Below are 18,485 nucleotides of genomic sequence, written 5' to 3'. Positions count from 1 at the left end.
TATTTATTCTATGTAAATTTCTAAGTGTATCGTGTAAAATAAAATTAGCTTGTTTTCTTTAAGAATTTGTTAGTCAATGCATCATGAGAAAAATAAAACATGTGTCATAATGAATCACACACTATAATTTATGTCATAATAATATTTATAAATCATAATTATATCCAAAAGTAAAAATAAATATGAATAATGATTTTAAATTAAGCAAGTATAATAACAAATATTATGGTACTATTTAATAATCATATATGTGTCTATAATAATAAAAAAATGGTTAAGAAAAGTTTATGATCAGGAGATGTGTAATAAAAAACAAATTCATCAACCTCATGGGTTTAAATTTGAAGTACATGATTGCAATGGTTTCAATAGATTTTCAAGTTGTGGTATAGTTGTATGTATTAATAAGAAATTTGTTACCTCATACATATTAAGAACATCTACAATAATTTATTTTATTTGCATATACTATTTTATAATTTTTTACTCTTGCGTATATGAAAAATATAATAAAAAATTTGTTGTATATCCTATGATATGTTAATCTCACATAAATTAAAATTTAAATAACAAACATGTTTTACTTTATATTTTGTTATTTTAAGATAAAATTATATTTCTCTCTCTCCATAATATTTTACTTTTGGCCATGCACCACACTGCATGCAAAACGTGCTTCAACATATGACACAAAAAGCCTAGCTTCATGTTTGTGACTCGTGTCACAGCATACAATGCACAAGTCACAACATATAATACAGAGTCACATTTTCTTGTTTTTCTCCTCTTTCGAGGTATAAGTGTGTTGAATCTGTTTCAAGCCCAATTTTAAGGTTGCAACTATAACCAACAAGTCCATTAATCCTCTCTAATTACACAACACATTAACTTATTTAATTACCTTCTATTAGTTTGATTAAACAAGAGGTTAATTTTTATGATGTCACAATTTGAAAGGGATCATCATATTTCACAGGACCAAATTCTTATTTCTTTATTTTAGAAAGATTTATTTTCCATTGTCCTAAAAATTATTATTACTATTCTTATAGTTAATTTTTAATCAAAACCAACATGTTTGAATCATTTTTAATTTTTCATATAATCGCTCTCCATGATATAAATACTAAAAATATTTTTAAAAATTAATGTTATTAATTTTTTATAAAGTGTCTCGTGTATTTTATTAACACTAATATATAAAATGTTTTAATATACTCCTCTAGTTTTATTTATAAGGTAGAAAAAAGTATTTGTTTTGCAATTTTTTATAGGAAATTTCAATTATTATTGTGTCAACCTTCATTTTTTTGTTCTTCTTAAATGTTGGGAGGTTCTTAAATGCTAGAATATTTTATTTTTAAAATAGGTATATTTAATAGAAGTAAAGCCATAAACTTGTTAAATTTTTAGATAGAGATAATAAATTTAATGTTTTCAATGATTTCAATGAAACATGTTAAAAATTATTATAAATAAGATAATGTGTTTCTTTATTGAGAAGAAGGAATAGATTTTAGAGTCAAATTAATTAATCAACTACTCACTTGAGTTTTATTTACATGATAGAAAGATAATATTTTTTATCTTGTTTATAAGTCGTGTCATTAAATTTTTATCACAAATTATCACTTTTTTTTTTTTAAACGTTAAATAGAAAAAATATATTATTAAATATATATATATATATATAATAGGAATAAATTTGATAATTCTTTAAATTTTTAAATAAAGTTAATGAGTTATAAAAATTTGTTTAATTGGTGAAATATATTAAAAATAATTTACAAATAAATCGAAGATAATAATGCACTTTAAAAAAACTGGTCAAAATGTTGTGTCAATCAGTATGAAGAAGACAATCATTGAAATATGTTTAGATATTCCACATAAAAAATGTTTAGACAAGTATGAGAAAAGAGAGGGGAAATTTTTATTGAAAATAACCCTAGAAAATAAGAAATAACATATTTTCAATCATAAAGTATCACTTTTATCTAGACATTAAAAAATATTATTAAAAATATATATATATATATTTAATGAAAATAAAGTTGATAATTATTTAAATTTTAAACAAAGTTAATAAATTATAATATTTTTTAATTAATAAAATATATTAAAAATAATTTATAAATAAATCAATGACAATAAACTAGTCAAGAGTAGTAGCCATTGTCCTGAGTCTTGTACCGTGAGCCCTCTGGTACTTAGACATTGATGAGCTCAGCTGATATTATCTTAGAGTTGAGAATAAAAATCAGACTTAATGAGCCACCCGTTTAAGTTCATTTTAATAAGGATTTGGATTTAAAAAGTTGATATTTTTTAAGATAACTGAGTTTCGAAACCCAACCCTTTTAAGCCCTAAAAAAAGACTCGAGCTCGGGTTGTCCACTTAACTTTTTTTTTTTGCTTCTACGTTGGACTTTGGGAAATGGTCAAATTAGGGCTGAACTTTCAACTTCTAAAGAAATCCTACGCAGCACACTTGTACTCAATCTCTCACTCTAGACCTATGACAGAGTTGAAAATAACATTTTATTTGTGGATGATGATGAGGGAGATCTTGATTAGCATTGATAATGATTTTTATCTTTATCTTATTTGGACTTTTAAATCTTGAATTTATTTTTTAAATAATGTGAGACTTTTATTTGATGTATCTTAAATTTTAGAATACTCTAAGTGAATTAAAATATTAAATTTATTTTATTTTTTTCTCATAGATGGGTTTATAAGCTCAATTCTAAATTTTTTAAATAAGAGTCAGACCTCAATTTTTGAATAAAATTGAGGTAATCAAGTTTTTAAACTTAAACGCATGAAGATTGAGTTCATATAAATATAAATAAGGCCGACCCTACAATGTCCTTGAGAGGCTGATGCACCGTCACAAAAAAAAAAAAAAAAAAAAAAAAACAACAGCGGCAACAAAAATGAGAAAATTAAAAAGTCAAAATCCAGATGACGCTTCCTGCTCACGCAGTGTCTGTCTCCCTTAGATAAGCCCAGGCGTGGCCGACTTGCTCAGGTCTCTTGATCTCAAGCCTCACCCTCATCCATCTCCACCTCGTATCTTTCTCCTTGCTTTGGTCTAGTTAATCTCATTCCTCTCAATCGTATTTTTTTTGGGCCACGTTTTCAAGCCACCCCGGCCTTCGTCGTTCGCCGGCATTGATAATCCTCGCTGTCGCCCTCAGATATCGCTGTCAGGTAGATACCGGAACCCACCTTCTTTCCTAAGTCGCTGTTGGGCTTCTTCTGCATGTTCTATCGTTTGCTTTTCTATGTGAGCGAGTTCTTGTGAAAGGAAAATGAATCTTTGAGGCTGTTTACTGAAATACTCCTCCGTTTCGTTGAAATCTGTGTAATGTTAATTTTCTGTTACTTTGTTGATTAAATTAACTTATGCCTAAAGCTATCCTATCTTGCTTCTTCCGAAAACAAAAGATTTACCCTCACCATACTGAATCAAAATACATATCTGGTGTTGGAAGGAGACCTTAATAAAACTACATTGCTTCAGGGACTAAAAGCAGAATTTTGCCCTCTCTGTTTTTTACCTTTTTAAACAAGCAAGGGATTCACTTCTTGCCGAATTCGAAATTTTCTTAGTCCGGGTGCGCTGATGTTGATTTTTCAAGCTTAAAAGTTTCGGATTTTCCCTCTCTTTCTTTTTTCCATTTTCATTACAATCATGGCAAAAAAGAAAAAAAAGGAATTTTCGCTTTACAATAATATTTTCTAACGTTTTCTTTTATCTTGCTAGCCTTTACTCATTCACTACAATGATGGAGGGAAAGAATATGTAGTCAGAAACAATTTCCCCCCTCATAACATGTTGTACAGAATACCTAATGAAATAAAAACAGTTTTAAACAGGTCCTTAAGCTTTGTAGATTTTGGTTTCAAAATTTTAAAATACTTTTTTGGACCAAAACTCAAAAGCAAACCTAATAATAATTTGAGTCTGTGGTAGGCGTTTATTCTAGATGGTGGGGATAATGTTTGATTGTCATTTTGGTGTTGAGGATAATGATCCTCCCACATGTCAAGTGTTTGAACCCACATTAGGAGATAATGTTGAGGAATCAACTCCAAAAGTTGATGTCAAATCAAGATTCAAACATTGTTATTGAGGATGATTATTGGAGTTTAAATGATGAAGATTTAAATACAATCTTTGAATTTTGAATTGTGTGAATTTATGACCTTTGGCCGTGGTCTTTGTGTAATTCTTTAGTTTATATGGCATGCTGCAATTTCATATTTCAAAAGCACATAAAAAAAATGGTGACTATCACCAATAGGAGTTGGGTTTAGCGGAAGGGGCTAGTTTCTCGTGACATGATAAACCAAAGTTCAAATCTCCACTAGAAGAGTGTTAGCTCGCAAGGCGCATTAGAGATGTGAGGTCTCAAAAGGATGGAAGAACCTGACTTCTAATCAAATACAGGGAACTCGGGCTCCCTTATAATAGTTCACTTGGATGTGAGAATGCAAAGTAAAAAAAATTAATGTAGATACAGAAAAGTAGAGATATATTAATTAAAGAAAGAGATGGTGGGCTATGCTGATTGTACAAGAGAAAAATAAATACTAAAATTACATGATTAAAGGAAAAATAAAATAAAGCAGCAGGCGCGGAGTTTGAGACTGATAGTTTGTTGATGCTGATGATCCTTGTTGAAAGAGGGCTCTTTTATTTATAGATGATCCTGACTTGATGTTCAAGTTCCATGATCGCTATTTTCCTTAAATTTAGAAACCACTTCCTTCATCGTGGTTGGAGTGTGGATGGTCTTGACTTAGTGGCTAAGGTTTCATAAATATTTTCTTTTAATTATTTTAAAGCTAATTAAGTTGAGCTGAGTTTGGGCCTTCAAATTTATAATTTGGGTGCAAATAATGTCCCCTTCATACAAATTGGCCGGAGCCTTTGTGAGCTAATTTTGTATGAATATTTTCATTGACCCCACTTCCAAACATTGCATGAGTCTTATGTCTTGGAGGACTAGCTCGTTCTCGTTCTAATTGATGGTTGAACTGGTACTTTACTTGATGGACACTCTTGTGGTTAAAGATTAGGGACCATGTGGTCTCGCTTAGGATTAAGTTTCTCAAGGTTTGGGATCTCAAGAGCTGATTTTGGAGTTGGCCCTTTAAGTTTTTGGACTTTAAGGACTGGTTTTGGAAAATCTAGTTGTGGGGCTTGACTTTCACCCTTGTGGAGAGAGCCCTTTGGGAGAAAGCTCTTGTGAAAAGGGTCCTTGCAAAACTCATCTTTTTAATTTTGGTCCTCGTGGCTTTGGCCCTTGTGGTGTCAGCCCTTATTACTGCGGCCTCTGTGACTTTGGCTCTTATGGTTTTAGCCCTTGTGGCTCCGGCCCTTCTAATGCTGGCCCTGGTGGCTTTGGCCTTTGTGGCCGAACGAGCCTGCTATTAAATTAAACCCGTCATTTATCCTTTGAGAGATGTTATAGTAGTCCTCGTTGTTGATCTTTTGGTCGAAGGGCATATTAGGAGATTGCCCCTCGAGTCCATCTATTCTCTGAAGGTGTAAGCCAATTAGAGCTTGCTCTTGCTATGGTCCAGATAGCATAGTAGAGACGTTCCTTAGCTCATCCTTCAGAGTTTGCAACAGAGCTCTTTGTCTCTCATTAGCTTGTACTTTATGTTCTGAGTATGCAGCCATGTTCTTTAAGTTGTAAGATTTAGGTCTATTCTTTCTAACAATATATTGATCCTTATGTGTCCTAGGTATTCCATTCACATGGGTCCCACTAGGTGCATCAAAAATTGCTAGGCAAAAATAAAAGGATGGTGTTGTGAGGCGTGCTAGAGATGCGGGATCTCAAAAAGATAGAAAAACTTGATTTCTAATCAAATGCAGAGAACCCAGGCTTTCTTACCATAGTTCCCTTGGATGTAAGAATGTGAAGTAAAAAAAAAGTAATATAACTGTAGAAAAACAGATATACATTAATTAAAGAAAGAGATGGCGGGCTATGCCGGCCATATAATAGAAAAGTAAATACTAAAATTGCATGATAAAAGAAAAAATAAAATAAAACAATAGACGCAAAGTCTGAGACCGGTAGTTTGTTGATGTTAATGATCCTTGTTAAGAGAGGGCTTCTCTATCTATAGTTGATCCTGACTTGGTGCCCAAGCCCTATGATTGTCAGTTTCCTTAAATTTAGGAACCACTTCCTCCATCGTGGTTAGAGTGTAGATGGTCTTGATTTAATGGCTAAGGCTTCATAAATATTTTCTTCTAATTATTTTAAAGCTAATTAAGTTAAATTGAATCTAGGTCTCCAAATTCACAATTTGGGTGCAAACAAAAGGGTGCCCACATTTAATGCTCAATCATGCCTTGAATAGGATTGCTTCCAATAAGAGGATATTTATGAGCAACTAAAAAAAAAAAAAAACAGTGACTGTCAAGGGAAGCATTTGAATGTGAGCTCATCAATAGAATGAACTACCTGCCTGTCTCGTATTATGAAAGCCCATGACTGCCGGCTTGTATTCCCACTAGCGTCTCTCCTTGTCTATATGAATTTATTCCTTCATTTCAAGCTTCTTGGTTTGTCAACTTCGGCATTGCTATTTCCTCCTGTTATTCTTGGGCGCAAAACTTGGGGACATGATATTGCTAGTTAGTTGCCATAACTTTTGGGTTTTCATCATTTGCTGAATAATTTGAAACTGAGTGCTCAAAGTATCATTCCTTTTCTTTTGGATCCAAAAGTTTCAAGATTTCAGGATTTTGACCTGCTGGTTCTTCTAAAAATTTCACTGTTTTGTGCTCTTTATCCGTTACATCATTAAATTGGGCTAATTGAGTTATGGTTATATTTCTTTTATTAATGTCCAAGGGGATTCAAACAACAGAACTTTTGTTCTGATCGTTGAGAACAACTTAACCTTTTCATAAAACTAATCAAGAAGACTTATGCAATGTAATTGTATTGACCTTTCTGGTCAAATATTTTCTTATCAGTATCACTTCACTTTGTCTTACTACAGGCCTTTCTGGGTAGGAAACATGGAGCCAAAGTGTGGGATCAAGAAAGATGTCACTGAAGTAATATTTCTTCATTATTGTCCTGATATGATTGCTGTTTTCCGGTCTTTCAGTTATATTCTTTACTTTTCTTCTTTTGCAGTTAATAGGCAACACCCCTATGGTTTATTTGAATAAAATTGTGGATGGGTGTGTGGCTCGTATTGCTGCTAAACTAGAGTCCATGGAGCCCTGCTCTAGTGTCAAAGATAGGTACAGATTTCCTTTCTTTGGCTATACAGAACTCTCTCGGTCTATTAGGATTTTTACTTAAAATAGGATATCTTCTTTATCATATTCAGGACAGCTTTTAGCATGATCAAATATGCTGAGGATAAAGGCAAAATTACACCTGGAAAGGTTAGTCACGGAAAGTTTAGATATACATAGATTCTTTATGCAGCCTCAAGCTTGTAGTTCTGCATGTACGCACTTTCTTGTAAGATCTATTTTTCCTTTTTCTTTTCCAATAATAGTATTCAAATCCCAATTATGTTCATCAACTCTAGCTGTGTTTCTAGGCCCAGGCTTGTTTAACCTGATGTAATTGCTTTTGCAATGTAACCCTTTTGCTACCAAAAAAAAAAAAAAAAAAACAACTCTGGCTGTCTCTTTCTTTCTAGAAGCTTCCATGATGGCAAACATGCATGTTTCGTTCTGATGTGCCATTATTGTTGTTGATACACGTTTCAAGGCATTTTTCTTACGTAATATGTCGTTATTTTGCATGGCGCTTGTGTGTTGTGTCCTTATGTATGCTTCAAACAACTTTCATGCACATTGATATGTTTACTAATGGTGGCCAAAGACTGTTCTTGTGGAGCCTACAAGTGGTAACACTGGCGTAGGAATGGCATTCGTAGCAGCATTGAAGGGCTATAAGGTTATAGTGGTCATGCCAGCTTCTGTAAGTCTTGAGAGAAAAATTGTACTTAGAGCATTTGGAGCTGAGGTATATCTGACTGACCCTGCCAAAGGAATGCCTGGGTGTCTTGAGAAAACAAATGAGCTATTAAGCAAGATACCTAATAGTTATATGCTTCAGCAATTTGAAAATCCTGCCAATCCACAGGTCTTACCTACATCAGTCTTAATTTTAATGCCAGGTTTAGAAGGTTTAAATGCTAGGTTGAGAAGACTTACATTCTATTTCTTTCTTTTTTTTTTTCATAGATCCATTATGAGACTACGGGGCCTGAGATTTGGAGAGATTCAGGAGGAAAAGTTGATGTCTTGGTTGCAGGGATAGGAACTGGGGGGACGATAACTGGTGCTGGGAAGTTCCTCAAGGAAAGAAACCCAGATATTAAGGTTTTTGTCTTTAGTTGCGTGTTTTCTAGGCCGAACAAGAGATTGAAGGGCTTTTTATGCTAATTTCATGGTTCATTCTGTTTTTTCCCCCAGGTGTATGGTGTAGAACCGGCTGAAACTGCAGTCCTGCGTGGAGGACAACCAGGTGATTTCATCAGTCTTGTGTATATGTGACTGAGGGCCCGTTTGGATTTTAGAATTTCAGTCGGGTGTAATTAATTTTAAAAATAATTTATTAACATGGTTGATTTTAATTATAATTAATTATGATATAACGCAATCTGTTTAGATATTATTTTTATAAAATTAATTTTAACATAATTAAAGATATTAGGATGATTTAATCAAAATTAATTTTAACTATACAAATTACTATATAATACGTTATTTTTTAAAATTAAATTATTGATAAATTTTATATAATATTATTAAATTTGTTAAATTTTATTTAAGAAATAAAACATATTATTTACATTATATATCTGATTAATTATGGAAATTTAAATTATATTAATATTAGTAATTTAATTTATATAAATAAATAACTTAATATATTTAAGTTTCAATAGCTTTAATAAAAGAAAAAGATATAATTTTTAAATACAAAATTTTAATTTTACAGTAATTAATAAAGAGGATAATATATAAGAGATGATAAAAGAGAAAGATATAATTTTAAAACATTATTTATAGACTAAAATACATATATACATACCAGAAGCAATGATTATTTCCCAAGATGATCGACGCTGAACTTACTGAGCGATTTTTCTATTTAGAGAAACCAACCCAATTGAAGGGGGAAAAAACGTACTTGCATACATTCATATAAATATATAATATATATATAACTTCCTTCAGCTATTATTTATTGCATGTGATTTTAACGTTTTGGGTATGAATTTAATTTAATGTATTATATTTGACTCGCCCACAACCCGAGCTGTGCTCGTCCCTTAATCTCCCGAAATCCCACCACGAGCAAGAATGAAGGACGCTGCTCTGCCAAAGCACCAGAAGCTGTCACCTCACCGGTGAGAGACGACACTTCACCCACATAGCGTTCTGTCACGAGACCTCCGCTCGAGTAGTTTCTTGATCGACTGGAGACGACGGTTTTTCTTTACTCTGTTTTTGTCCTCAAAACAGAGGCTAAAAAAAACCACATGAAACCTATGTGCTTGGCCAATTCTTTCTTCCGAGACTCATTCTCTGTTCTCTGTCCATCATACCATCACCTGACCATTACTCGGATTGCCTTCATTCCAACGTCCATCGTAGCTCGGAGATGGAGATAGCGAGAGAGGGGAGACCAAAAAGAAGTCCGAATATTGGCCAAAAAAAGAAAACAAGTCTGAATACGTATCTGGAGAGGGTAATATTGGCAGGTGGAATTATGATAAATTACTCATTATTCTAACGGTAAAATGAATTCTGTGAAAGCTGGCAGCGGTAGCCTAACATAAAACGCGGTTCAAACCTCATTAATCGATTACCTGATATATGGGCTGTTTGGGTAATTTTTTTCCATTAATCAATTTCCCTCCAAAAAATCGATTATGAAGGCAAACCAAACAGGCACTGAATCTTTCTCGTTGTTTTGCTGAACAAGAATTAAGTAGTTGGAATCCATGAAAGTCTTCCTGTCTTGGACTTTATGTTCTGTCAAAAATGATTTAGAACAGAACAACCCATGGAGATCAATTAGCATAGGAAGACGTCTGGAAGACTTTGCCCACCTGTGAAATTCTCTTGAATTTTGAATTGATATGTATATATTGAAAGCTTTAATCTAGATTTATTGTCCGCTGAACTACAAACTTCATTTCCTAATTTAGCACTTATGTGATGTAGGTAGTATAATTGTTTGTTTAGAATGTCTCCTTTCAACTCGAGGAAAACATTATACAAGTGTCAGAATGTATACTGATGGCTTTGTTACTTCCATGTGTCAAAGGCAAGCATTTAATCCAAGGAATTGGCCCTGATTTCATTCCAAATGTGCTGGACCTTAATCTGCTTGATGAAATTATTCAGGTAGCTTTCAAAAATTAGTATGTGGAATTTAATCCTGATCCATTGAATGTGCGTAGTGTATTGATTGACAGTGGAGCACAGCATGCGTAAGTCCATGCTGTGTATTACATAAATACATATATGTATACATGTGTTATATGGATGTTTATATGTATGTATACGCTCTCTTCAAGCATGTCAATATTTGACAAAATTTTATGTTTCATGTGAGTTTTATGTATCTCATAGAGTTTAAAAAGTGAGTCGCATTAGTCATGGTTCATAAAACATACGGCTTGTTGGAGTTTAGAGATTTTATATTATTTATAAATATACAAGTACGTTCTCTTCTCTGCTATCGGCTAATGCAAGGGCTTGTTGCCTACCGTGGTTCTTTAAATTGCAGATAACAAGTGAGGAAGCCATAGAGACTGCTAAGCTGCTTGCTTTGAAAGAAGGTTTGCTGGTATGGTCCCAAACTTATAATTAAATATATAGGTTTATTTTTTTTATGGAAATGCAGAATGTTTTTGTGTCGAGTCACTTTTTCCTATTGAGATTAAACTATATTTCTAAAGGCTTTTCTTATTGCAAGGTCCAATTATTTATTTTTTATTTATTTACTGATATGAATGCTGGTTCTGCAGATGGGAATTTCGTCTGGAGCTGCTGCTGCTGCTGCAATAAAGTTAGGGAAGAGACCAGAAAATGCAGGAAAGCTCATTGTTGTAAGTCATCATGCTCTATTAAATTTATTGGACAAATTATAAGATGGCTATCTTCTAGAAATCTACACAAATTAGATAATTCTTTTCACCCTATAGCTACACGCCGCTTTACCTTGAGTACTTATTAATTGGAGAATAATATATCCGTGTAGGGGCTTGGTATTTTGCTATCCGTGTATGTTTTCAACAGTGTGGTCAGAATTCTGACTATGGTACTCTGATGGTTAATTTTGAAATCGGAGTCTAATGCAAAATTTGATCCTTGCTTCTCAGGCGGTATTTCCCAGCTTTGGTGAGCGTTACCTCTCAACAGCATTATTTGAATCCATTAGACATGAGGTTGAACAAATGACATTTGAGTAAGCTCTCCAGTCCCAAAAGGCTGCAGCTGTATGGCTAAATAAAAGGTCGTATCTGGAATTGCAACGATCCAAATGGAATTTAAAATTATGTATGGCAAATAAGTGCAGAGATTGGCTTGCTTATTACTTTTAGAGTTCTTAATACTCCATCCTTAGGGTGCAGGAATGGAGTAGGAATATTTTGATTGATGATATGTATTAATTGTCTTTATTTGCAAAAGAATCATGTATGGAAGGATTTATGTATTCCTTTGTAACGGTTGTAATTCTCAATCAATATTCTTCACATCTGTTGTCCAAAACACAAACAAGTTGTTTTACAATATGCATGATGTCGTAAACTTTGGTTTTAGCAGTCATTAGAGGGTTAGTTTCTAGAACTTTGCAGGATCAGAGGATCCCAGATAGTTCCTGTGGATTGATTTTCTGTTTGCTGCATAACTGAAGGACAAAAAGAAACCCGATTAAGCAATATATGTACATTTCGGAAAAGATTAGTTTAATTAATTATGAATTTGGTTAAGCCTGGCTGCAGCAGTGACGGACACGGACACGCCGGCGGGATGAATGGCGAGGTTCGGGTTATTTCTCATCTCTGCAACGGTTACCCCTTCCGCATCTTTCCTCGTCGCCACTTTATCTGACGGCAGCTTTGAAGTCGCATCCTGCAGTCAATTTATCAAGTTAAACCTGAGTTAACTCGCCTGTTCGCACGCGGGTGGAATCATCGAAAAGGCAGATATAACTATTTACGTTGAGAATATCTGCGAGTGTGGTCTTGTCTGTGTTGTTTGTGAGGCGGGCATTGAGAGTGGCGGCGGACTGAGCGGCGGCGGCGACACCGCCAGGGACAATGTTGGTACGGCCTGTGGCCCTCACTTCGGCTGCCTGAATTGCGGCGGCGTCACTCCACTCCACAGGCTTGTTACCGGCAGTGACGGCCGTAGCTTCCAGTGCTTCTCCGATAGAAATTCCCCCGCACCCTCCAAGCCCAACTCTAGCATCTTCTTGCGTCCGAGAAGGTGGCGCCACCGTCTGCATCGTTACTTTTTTATCGTAGTGCTCTACCGCCTGTTCCTATTCCCACCATCAAATACCGAAAATCAAAATCACTGCTGTTTTATGCTTACTTATGCCATGCTACCATCTCAATCTCCAATTTTCCATGCATGAATTGTGTCTGTATATTACTTGATTTTAAAATTCGATGATAAATTTGGTTTTATTTTGTTAGATATTGCATGAAATGCACTAGATATATAATAAATTAATTTTGTAACCTTCATTTAAGCGATTTCACTGAACCGAAATTCTTAGGCGTAGCTTGTACTTCAATTAGCATTTCGCCCCAACACGCTTTTTTATCCCCCTTTTTCTTTTCTTTTTTATAATTTAACATATATCCTTGTGTCCGGACAAAAGTCCACACATTAACAATGATGACATTCCGAAAAATTTTGCCCCAAGTTTCAGATCTTGATCTGTTTAATTCATTTTAAAACACCGTTAGAATAAAACCGAAGATTAACCGGCAAACATCTCAAACTTGTAGAAAAGATTTAATACCTCGACCAGTTGATGGATTTTCCTTGCGTTTCCTTCTACTCTTTGGATAACCTGATCGAGCAAATGACGTAGTGATCAAGAAAAGTCAAATGCAAAGAAACAACAAGTCAAATGCAAAGAGACTCCCAGGAGGGACGAAACCTGTCCGCCGAAAGACTCCACGATGACGCGCTTGCCTTCAAGATCAGTCTCGGTTACACTAACACCGAGATCGGCGGCAGAAGCGGTCATATCCTTGTGTCCAACATGGCCCGCCCTCTCGTTCTTCATGGCGGCCGACTGCATGACGGCAGCGGCGCCCCCCCTGAGGGTCTTGCCCAGCATGGCATTCTCCGCCGACTGCATCATAGAGGCATCTTTCGGGGTCACCGGCATGCTTGCCAGCTCCCCTTGAACGCTGAATAAATCGCCGTACTTGATGGGTTCCTCCTGCAGTAGCCTCCGCCGTTGCTCTTGACTCATCTCTCAGTGTTAATTGATGATGCTGATTGGTTTTTCTTCTTCTTCTTTTGTTTTGGTTTTTAAGAAGTATGTAGCCATAGGGAGAGGAGAATTATTATACATGCAGCGGCAGATAATTGATAGAGATAAACACGGTGGGATGTATGAACCTAGACATGCTTGACCACCAATGTAACGTGTTTTATGGCTCGGCCGTTGTTCTCTTTTCACATCTACAGGGAACAAGGACCAGTCGCTAATCCTTGTTTTAAAAATAACTACAGTAGATGAGGACAAAGCTTTATAATCTTGCATAAGTAACACAAAGCTTTGTAAAAAATGCTTATTGATTTTGCACAAATGTTTTATTGTTAATTAATAAATCGCGTTTTCTCTCTATATTTGTTAATTAATTTAAACGGGATTTTTTCTTACAAACAATCCAAATCTTAAGGAGGTAATAGCCTAGAAAGGAAAGCCAGGAGGCAGTTTATTATGATACAGTCAAAAATTAACAAACTTACTAATTGGTGGACAGGTTACCTGAACCAATTTAATTAAACATTTGAAGGAAAAGGCTTTAAGTTTAGTACTATTTTCGTTCACGACAACAAATTTAATCAGAAGTGTGTGCTATAACAAGTTTAATGTAACATGGGTACACGTTTATTTATTTTCTTTAATTAATTATGTATCGTATGCAAAAGTTGTTTGCTATTGAGGATGTGCATGGAAATTAAATTAAATTAGTGCGAAGAAATTAAAAATAATAGTAATTTCGCAAATACATGACAAGTTTAAGATCCAATCAACTATACATTTCACGTTTTCTCACAGCGAATGAATTAAGGAGAATGAACAAGTAGATAACAAATTAAAGAAAACAATTCTTGTATGCATTGTTAACCATTACCCTTTACCGTCTCAGGATTGCCCGTCAAAAATGCACTTTTGAGTCCGAAGACCGAGATTCTCTGGAAGTGTGCCCAACGTGATTCTTGAACCAGTAATTGATTAGCAGAGATACAATGCGCAAGTTTCACAAATAATGCTTATGTTTCTTGATCTTAAACGATGCACTCTTGAACGTTGCCGGTTTAGCCGCCAAATCCATTCTCCATCTCAAAGACACCCTTATTCCTCCATTCTCAATTAATTTTCCCATTATGACCCCACCCCAACTCTCTCACTCTCAGCTAAATTCACCTACAATCCTCCTACGCTTATCCTTCTCCCTCTGCTTTGACAAACCAGAACATGAACCCTACGTCCGCGGCGATCCTATTCCTCTTCATAATTGCTTCGTCTCCGAATTCTCAAGCACAAGTGACATATCAGTTCGTGCCTCCTGACTTCAGCAGCGAAGGAGCATGGCAGTTCTTGCAGGCGAGCATTGGCATATCAGCCATGCACATGCAACTTCTAAGATACGACAAAGTCGTCATGTTTGACCGTACGGATTTTGGCCCCTCCAACATCTCCCTTCCCGACGGTCGTTGCCGGACGGATCCCTCAGACACTGCCCTCAACGTTGATTGCACCGCTCACTCTGTCCTTTACGACATACCCACCAACACCTTCCGACCCTTAATGGTTCAGACCGACACTTGGTGTTCCTCTGGCTCTGTTCTCCCTAACGGCACCCTCGTCCAGACCGGTGGATACAACGATGGTCAGCTTCGCATCCGCATGTTCACCTCTTGCCAAGACCAGACCTGTGACTGGATCGAATTCCCAGATTACTTGTCAAGGCGAAGATGGTACGCAACTAATCAGATACTACCTGATGGTCGCATCATTGTGGTTGGAGGAAGAAGACAATTCAACTACGAATTCTATCCTAGAAACCCCACCCAATATTCTTCCTCATCCACACAGGCTCTCTTTCTCCCTTTCCTCCAAGAGACAACTGATCCCAATGAAAATAACTTGTACCCTTTCTTGCACCTTTTACCCGACGGAAACCTTTTTATTTTCGCCAATACTCGTTCCATATTGTTTGACTACAGCCGAAACCTTGTCCTCAAAGAATTTCCTCTTATCCCAGGTGAGGATCCTCGAAACTATCCGAGCACGGGCTCTTCGGTTCTTCTCCCAATAAACGATAACAAACCAAGCGTAGAAGCTGAGGTCATGATTTGTGGGGGTGCGCCACGATCTTCATTCGTCAAAGCCCGAGAGGGGAACTTCATACAAGCTCTTGCCACATGCGGACGCCTCAGAGTCACTGACCCGAGCCCAAATTGGGTGATGGAGACCATGCCAATGCCCAGAGTACTGGGAGACATGTTACTCCTCCCCTCCGGCGACGTCATTATCATCAACGGCGCAGGGCTCGGCACCGCCGGGTGGGAACATGGCCGAGGGGCGGTACTTTCTCCTGTCATATATAGGCCTTCAGAGGAGGACTCGTCGTTGAGGTTTAGGGCGATGTCAGCTGCGTCGAGGCCCAGAGTTTACCATTCCTCCGCAGTGTTGCTACCGGATGGAAGAGTGTTGGTTGGAGGTAGCAACCCTCACATGAACTACACTTTCAGTGGGGTAGAGTTCCCAACGGAGCTCAGCTTGGAGGCGTTTTCACCCCCTTATTTGTCGCCGGAGTTTGATCCGATGCGGCCAACGATTTTGTACACGACGTGCAACGATGGCTTAGGGTATATGGTGCTGTGTCATATAACATTCCGGGTGACCTATTACATCTCAGCAAGTGAAGTTTCAGCGAGGCTGGTGGCTCCTTCGTTTACGACGCACTCTTTTGCGATGAATCAGAGAATGGTGGTGTTGAATCAGATTGTGGTGGCACGTACAGGATGGGACACGTATTACACAACAGTGGTGGGTCCATCGTCTCCTCAGATTGCACCACCGGGTTTCTATCTGATGTTCGTTGTGCATGCAGGTATACCTAGTACTGCTGTCTGGCTGCAAGTGCTCTAACACGAACTATCTCAGATTAATTTTCGGCTTGTTGCTCTTTGGTTAAGGGTTTGTTAGCAATTAGCATCTGGTAACACAAATAATTTTTTAGATGTCAAACCTTTCGTGCCGATTATATTATTATGAACTTTATTCGGCCATTTTTGCTTTCCGCAGACCTGGCCTTTTGAATTTCTCTTCCGGATAGACGTGGAGTCACTTAATCAATATTTTAAAATCCGGACAGGTCATTTAATTGGACAAAGCACATACTTAAGGGTTAAGGGGTTAATGGTTGAACAGTTGTTGAACATATTATAGTTAATTTAATATATATTTTTATTTTAGATGTTGGAATTGAGAAAAAAATATAATCATTAATCTTTATAATTTTTGCAAGCTCTGTTTTAATTCTTATAATTTTTTTTATATTTTTAGTCCCTGTAGTGTTTATAATTTAACATCGTTAGAGACTGGAGAAACAAATGTCACCCAATTTTATTAAAATTATAGGGATTGAAGGTGAAAAAAATTATAGAGATTAAAAGTAAAATTTGATGAAACTATAAAGACCAATGATCATATTAAAAATAAAATTTTACAAAATATTATTAGGTTCATGAAAAAATAAAAAAAAAAGTAAAAGAGTGAGAGAATAGTTTTCTCTTTAACTTGGCAAAGAAACTCATTAAGTGTTAAAAATTACTCAACTTATTTAATTTTTAAGAGAACGAAGCACGAGAAATTCTTAGAAGATTAGACTTGGTAAAACTTATAAATACTAAAATAAAATCATATATTTTGAAATAAAAAATATAGATAAATAATTTTATATGAAAATATTAAATATATAATTTTACATTATAAAAATGATGCAAGATTTAAGCAGACAAATTTAATAAATTTGAAGGAAAAATAAGGAGGGGAAAAAAAAAGCAACCAGACACTCGTATAAGAGGAGTCAGGAGCAGCCATGTGATGGGGGCTCTCTAACCCTAACCATGATGAAAAAGAGGAATGAGGAGCATGAGCTAAAAACCCCCCACATCGAGAATACGAAAGGATTGGGATGCCACAACTTTGCTATAAAAATGGTGAGGGGGGCGGAGAGCTTTGACTGTGGAAGGTTGAGTTGCTCTCAGTGAAAAATAACAACTTCTGGCCCAAAAGATTTTAATATTTTAATTTAATATTGATTTTTTTTTTGGGGAAATTTTGAAGTTTTAAAATTCTGTCCGGTTTTTTTAAATCATAACTGGCTTAGTTTTATCGGTTTAATTGGTTGTTGGTTGGTTTTTATGACTAGCTATAACTTGACTGGTTTTTTGGAATATACTAGATGGGGTTAGAGGTTGATTCCTGATATTAGGAGTGTGAACGTCTCGAATATTTTATAGATGCATATATTATTCTTTATTTTAAAATTATATATTAAATATATTAATATAATTTATATTTATATTAATTATAATTTCAATATATATTGTTCTTGTTAAAATTAAAAGTTTTTTATATTAATAATTTTAATTACATACTTTAAGCAATCTAGAGAATATCTTTCTTTACAATATATTTAATTTATTTTTATATTTACCAGTTTAATAACTTATGTTTGCATCATATTTCTTATTTTATTTTTGAAAAAATTACTAGCTTAATATATTTCAATCAAAGAAGAAAAATAATGACCTGATGTTGTGTCAGGCTTGTTTGTTTGTTATTGTTGCTCTTATAGCTTAGAGATCAGTTGTAATTATTATCATAATGTGTTATATCTCATATATACTTGATTGTAAGTTGTATATTTATAATTATGATTGATGTAATTCAATAATTATTGTAATTTATATGTTCACGTTGTTTTGTTTTTAAACTTGATAAGTTATGTGATCTAAAATTTTAATTAATGAATATTATTATCCTGGCCCTTCTCTCACATTGTCCACTTTATTAAGAAGGCAATACGTTTTGTTCTTATCTCAATTTCTAACAAAATAAAATGACTTTTAAAAGATGATGAAACATGAGATAAAAATTTAATCTCAATAACTTTATAGAATGGGATGTGAG

At 35.2% G+C, this 18,485-nt stretch overlaps 3 protein-coding genes and 1 non-coding gene across 6 annotated transcripts; 3 read left to right on the top strand and 1 right to left on the bottom strand.

Moving 5' to 3' along the window:
* The first annotated feature begins 2,983 nt into the window (after nucleotides 1-2,983).
* Nucleotides 2,984-11,778, top strand: LOC129316096 (cysteine synthase-like). The gene is made up of 11 exons (XM_054960361.1): nucleotides 2,984-3,216; nucleotides 7,039-7,096; nucleotides 7,179-7,288; nucleotides 7,378-7,435; nucleotides 7,884-8,147; nucleotides 8,249-8,386; nucleotides 8,480-8,531; nucleotides 10,344-10,423; nucleotides 10,809-10,868; nucleotides 11,050-11,130; nucleotides 11,404-11,778. The coding sequence occupies exons 2-11, from the start codon at nucleotides 7,058-7,060 to the stop codon at nucleotides 11,491-11,493; spliced, it is 972 nt and encodes a 323-aa protein (XP_054816336.1). The 5' UTR covers nucleotides 2,984-3,216; nucleotides 7,039-7,057; the 3' UTR covers nucleotides 11,494-11,778.
* On the top strand, nucleotides 9,101-9,188 carry LOC129296946 (small nucleolar RNA Z103). The gene has a single exon (XR_008590063.1). It is a non-coding gene; the product is annotated as a small nucleolar RNA Z103 (small nucleolar RNA).
* A 37-nt stretch (nucleotides 11,779-11,815) lies between the features above and the next one.
* LOC129316104 (late embryogenesis abundant protein D-34-like) lies at nucleotides 11,816-14,508 on the bottom strand. 3 transcript variants are annotated; one of them, XM_054960389.1, is made up of 5 exons: nucleotides 14,413-14,506; nucleotides 13,200-13,777; nucleotides 13,059-13,109; nucleotides 12,246-12,563; nucleotides 11,816-12,157 (listed from the first exon to the last, which is right to left on the bottom strand). In XM_054960389.1, the coding sequence occupies exons 2-5, from the start codon at nucleotides 13,518-13,520 to the stop codon at nucleotides 11,996-11,998; spliced, it is 852 nt and encodes a 283-aa protein (XP_054816364.1). In that variant the 5' UTR covers nucleotides 13,521-13,777; nucleotides 14,413-14,506; the 3' UTR covers nucleotides 11,816-11,995. The 3 variants fall into 3 exon arrangements, with proteins under 3 accessions (XP_054816364.1, XP_054816357.1, XP_054816349.1); XM_054960382.1 differs by having other exon boundaries at nucleotides 11,822-12,157; nucleotides 12,246-12,569; nucleotides 13,200-13,564; nucleotides 14,413-14,508; XM_054960374.1 differs by having other exon boundaries at nucleotides 11,822-12,157; nucleotides 12,246-12,569.
* Nucleotides 14,509-14,733: 225 nt separating this feature from the next.
* LOC129316087 (aldehyde oxidase GLOX-like) lies at nucleotides 14,734-16,695 on the top strand. Its single transcript, XM_054960350.1, has one exon. The coding sequence runs from the start codon at nucleotides 14,757-14,759 to the stop codon at nucleotides 16,434-16,436; it is 1,680 nt and encodes a 559-aa protein (XP_054816325.1). The 5' UTR covers nucleotides 14,734-14,756; the 3' UTR covers nucleotides 16,437-16,695.
* The last annotated feature ends 1,790 nt before the right edge of the window (nucleotides 16,696-18,485 follow it).

This window comes from Prosopis cineraria, unplaced genomic scaffold, assembly GCF_029017545.1.
Source record: "Prosopis cineraria cultivar Desert tree isolate PC_DT_omini unplaced genomic scaffold, ASM2901754v1 PC1, whole genome shotgun sequence".
Taxonomy (NCBI): domain Eukaryota; kingdom Viridiplantae; phylum Streptophyta; class Magnoliopsida; order Fabales; family Fabaceae; genus Prosopis; species Prosopis cineraria.
The sequence above is the reverse complement of the archived record's forward strand: the minus strand, read 5'-3'. Positions and strand labels throughout refer to the sequence as shown.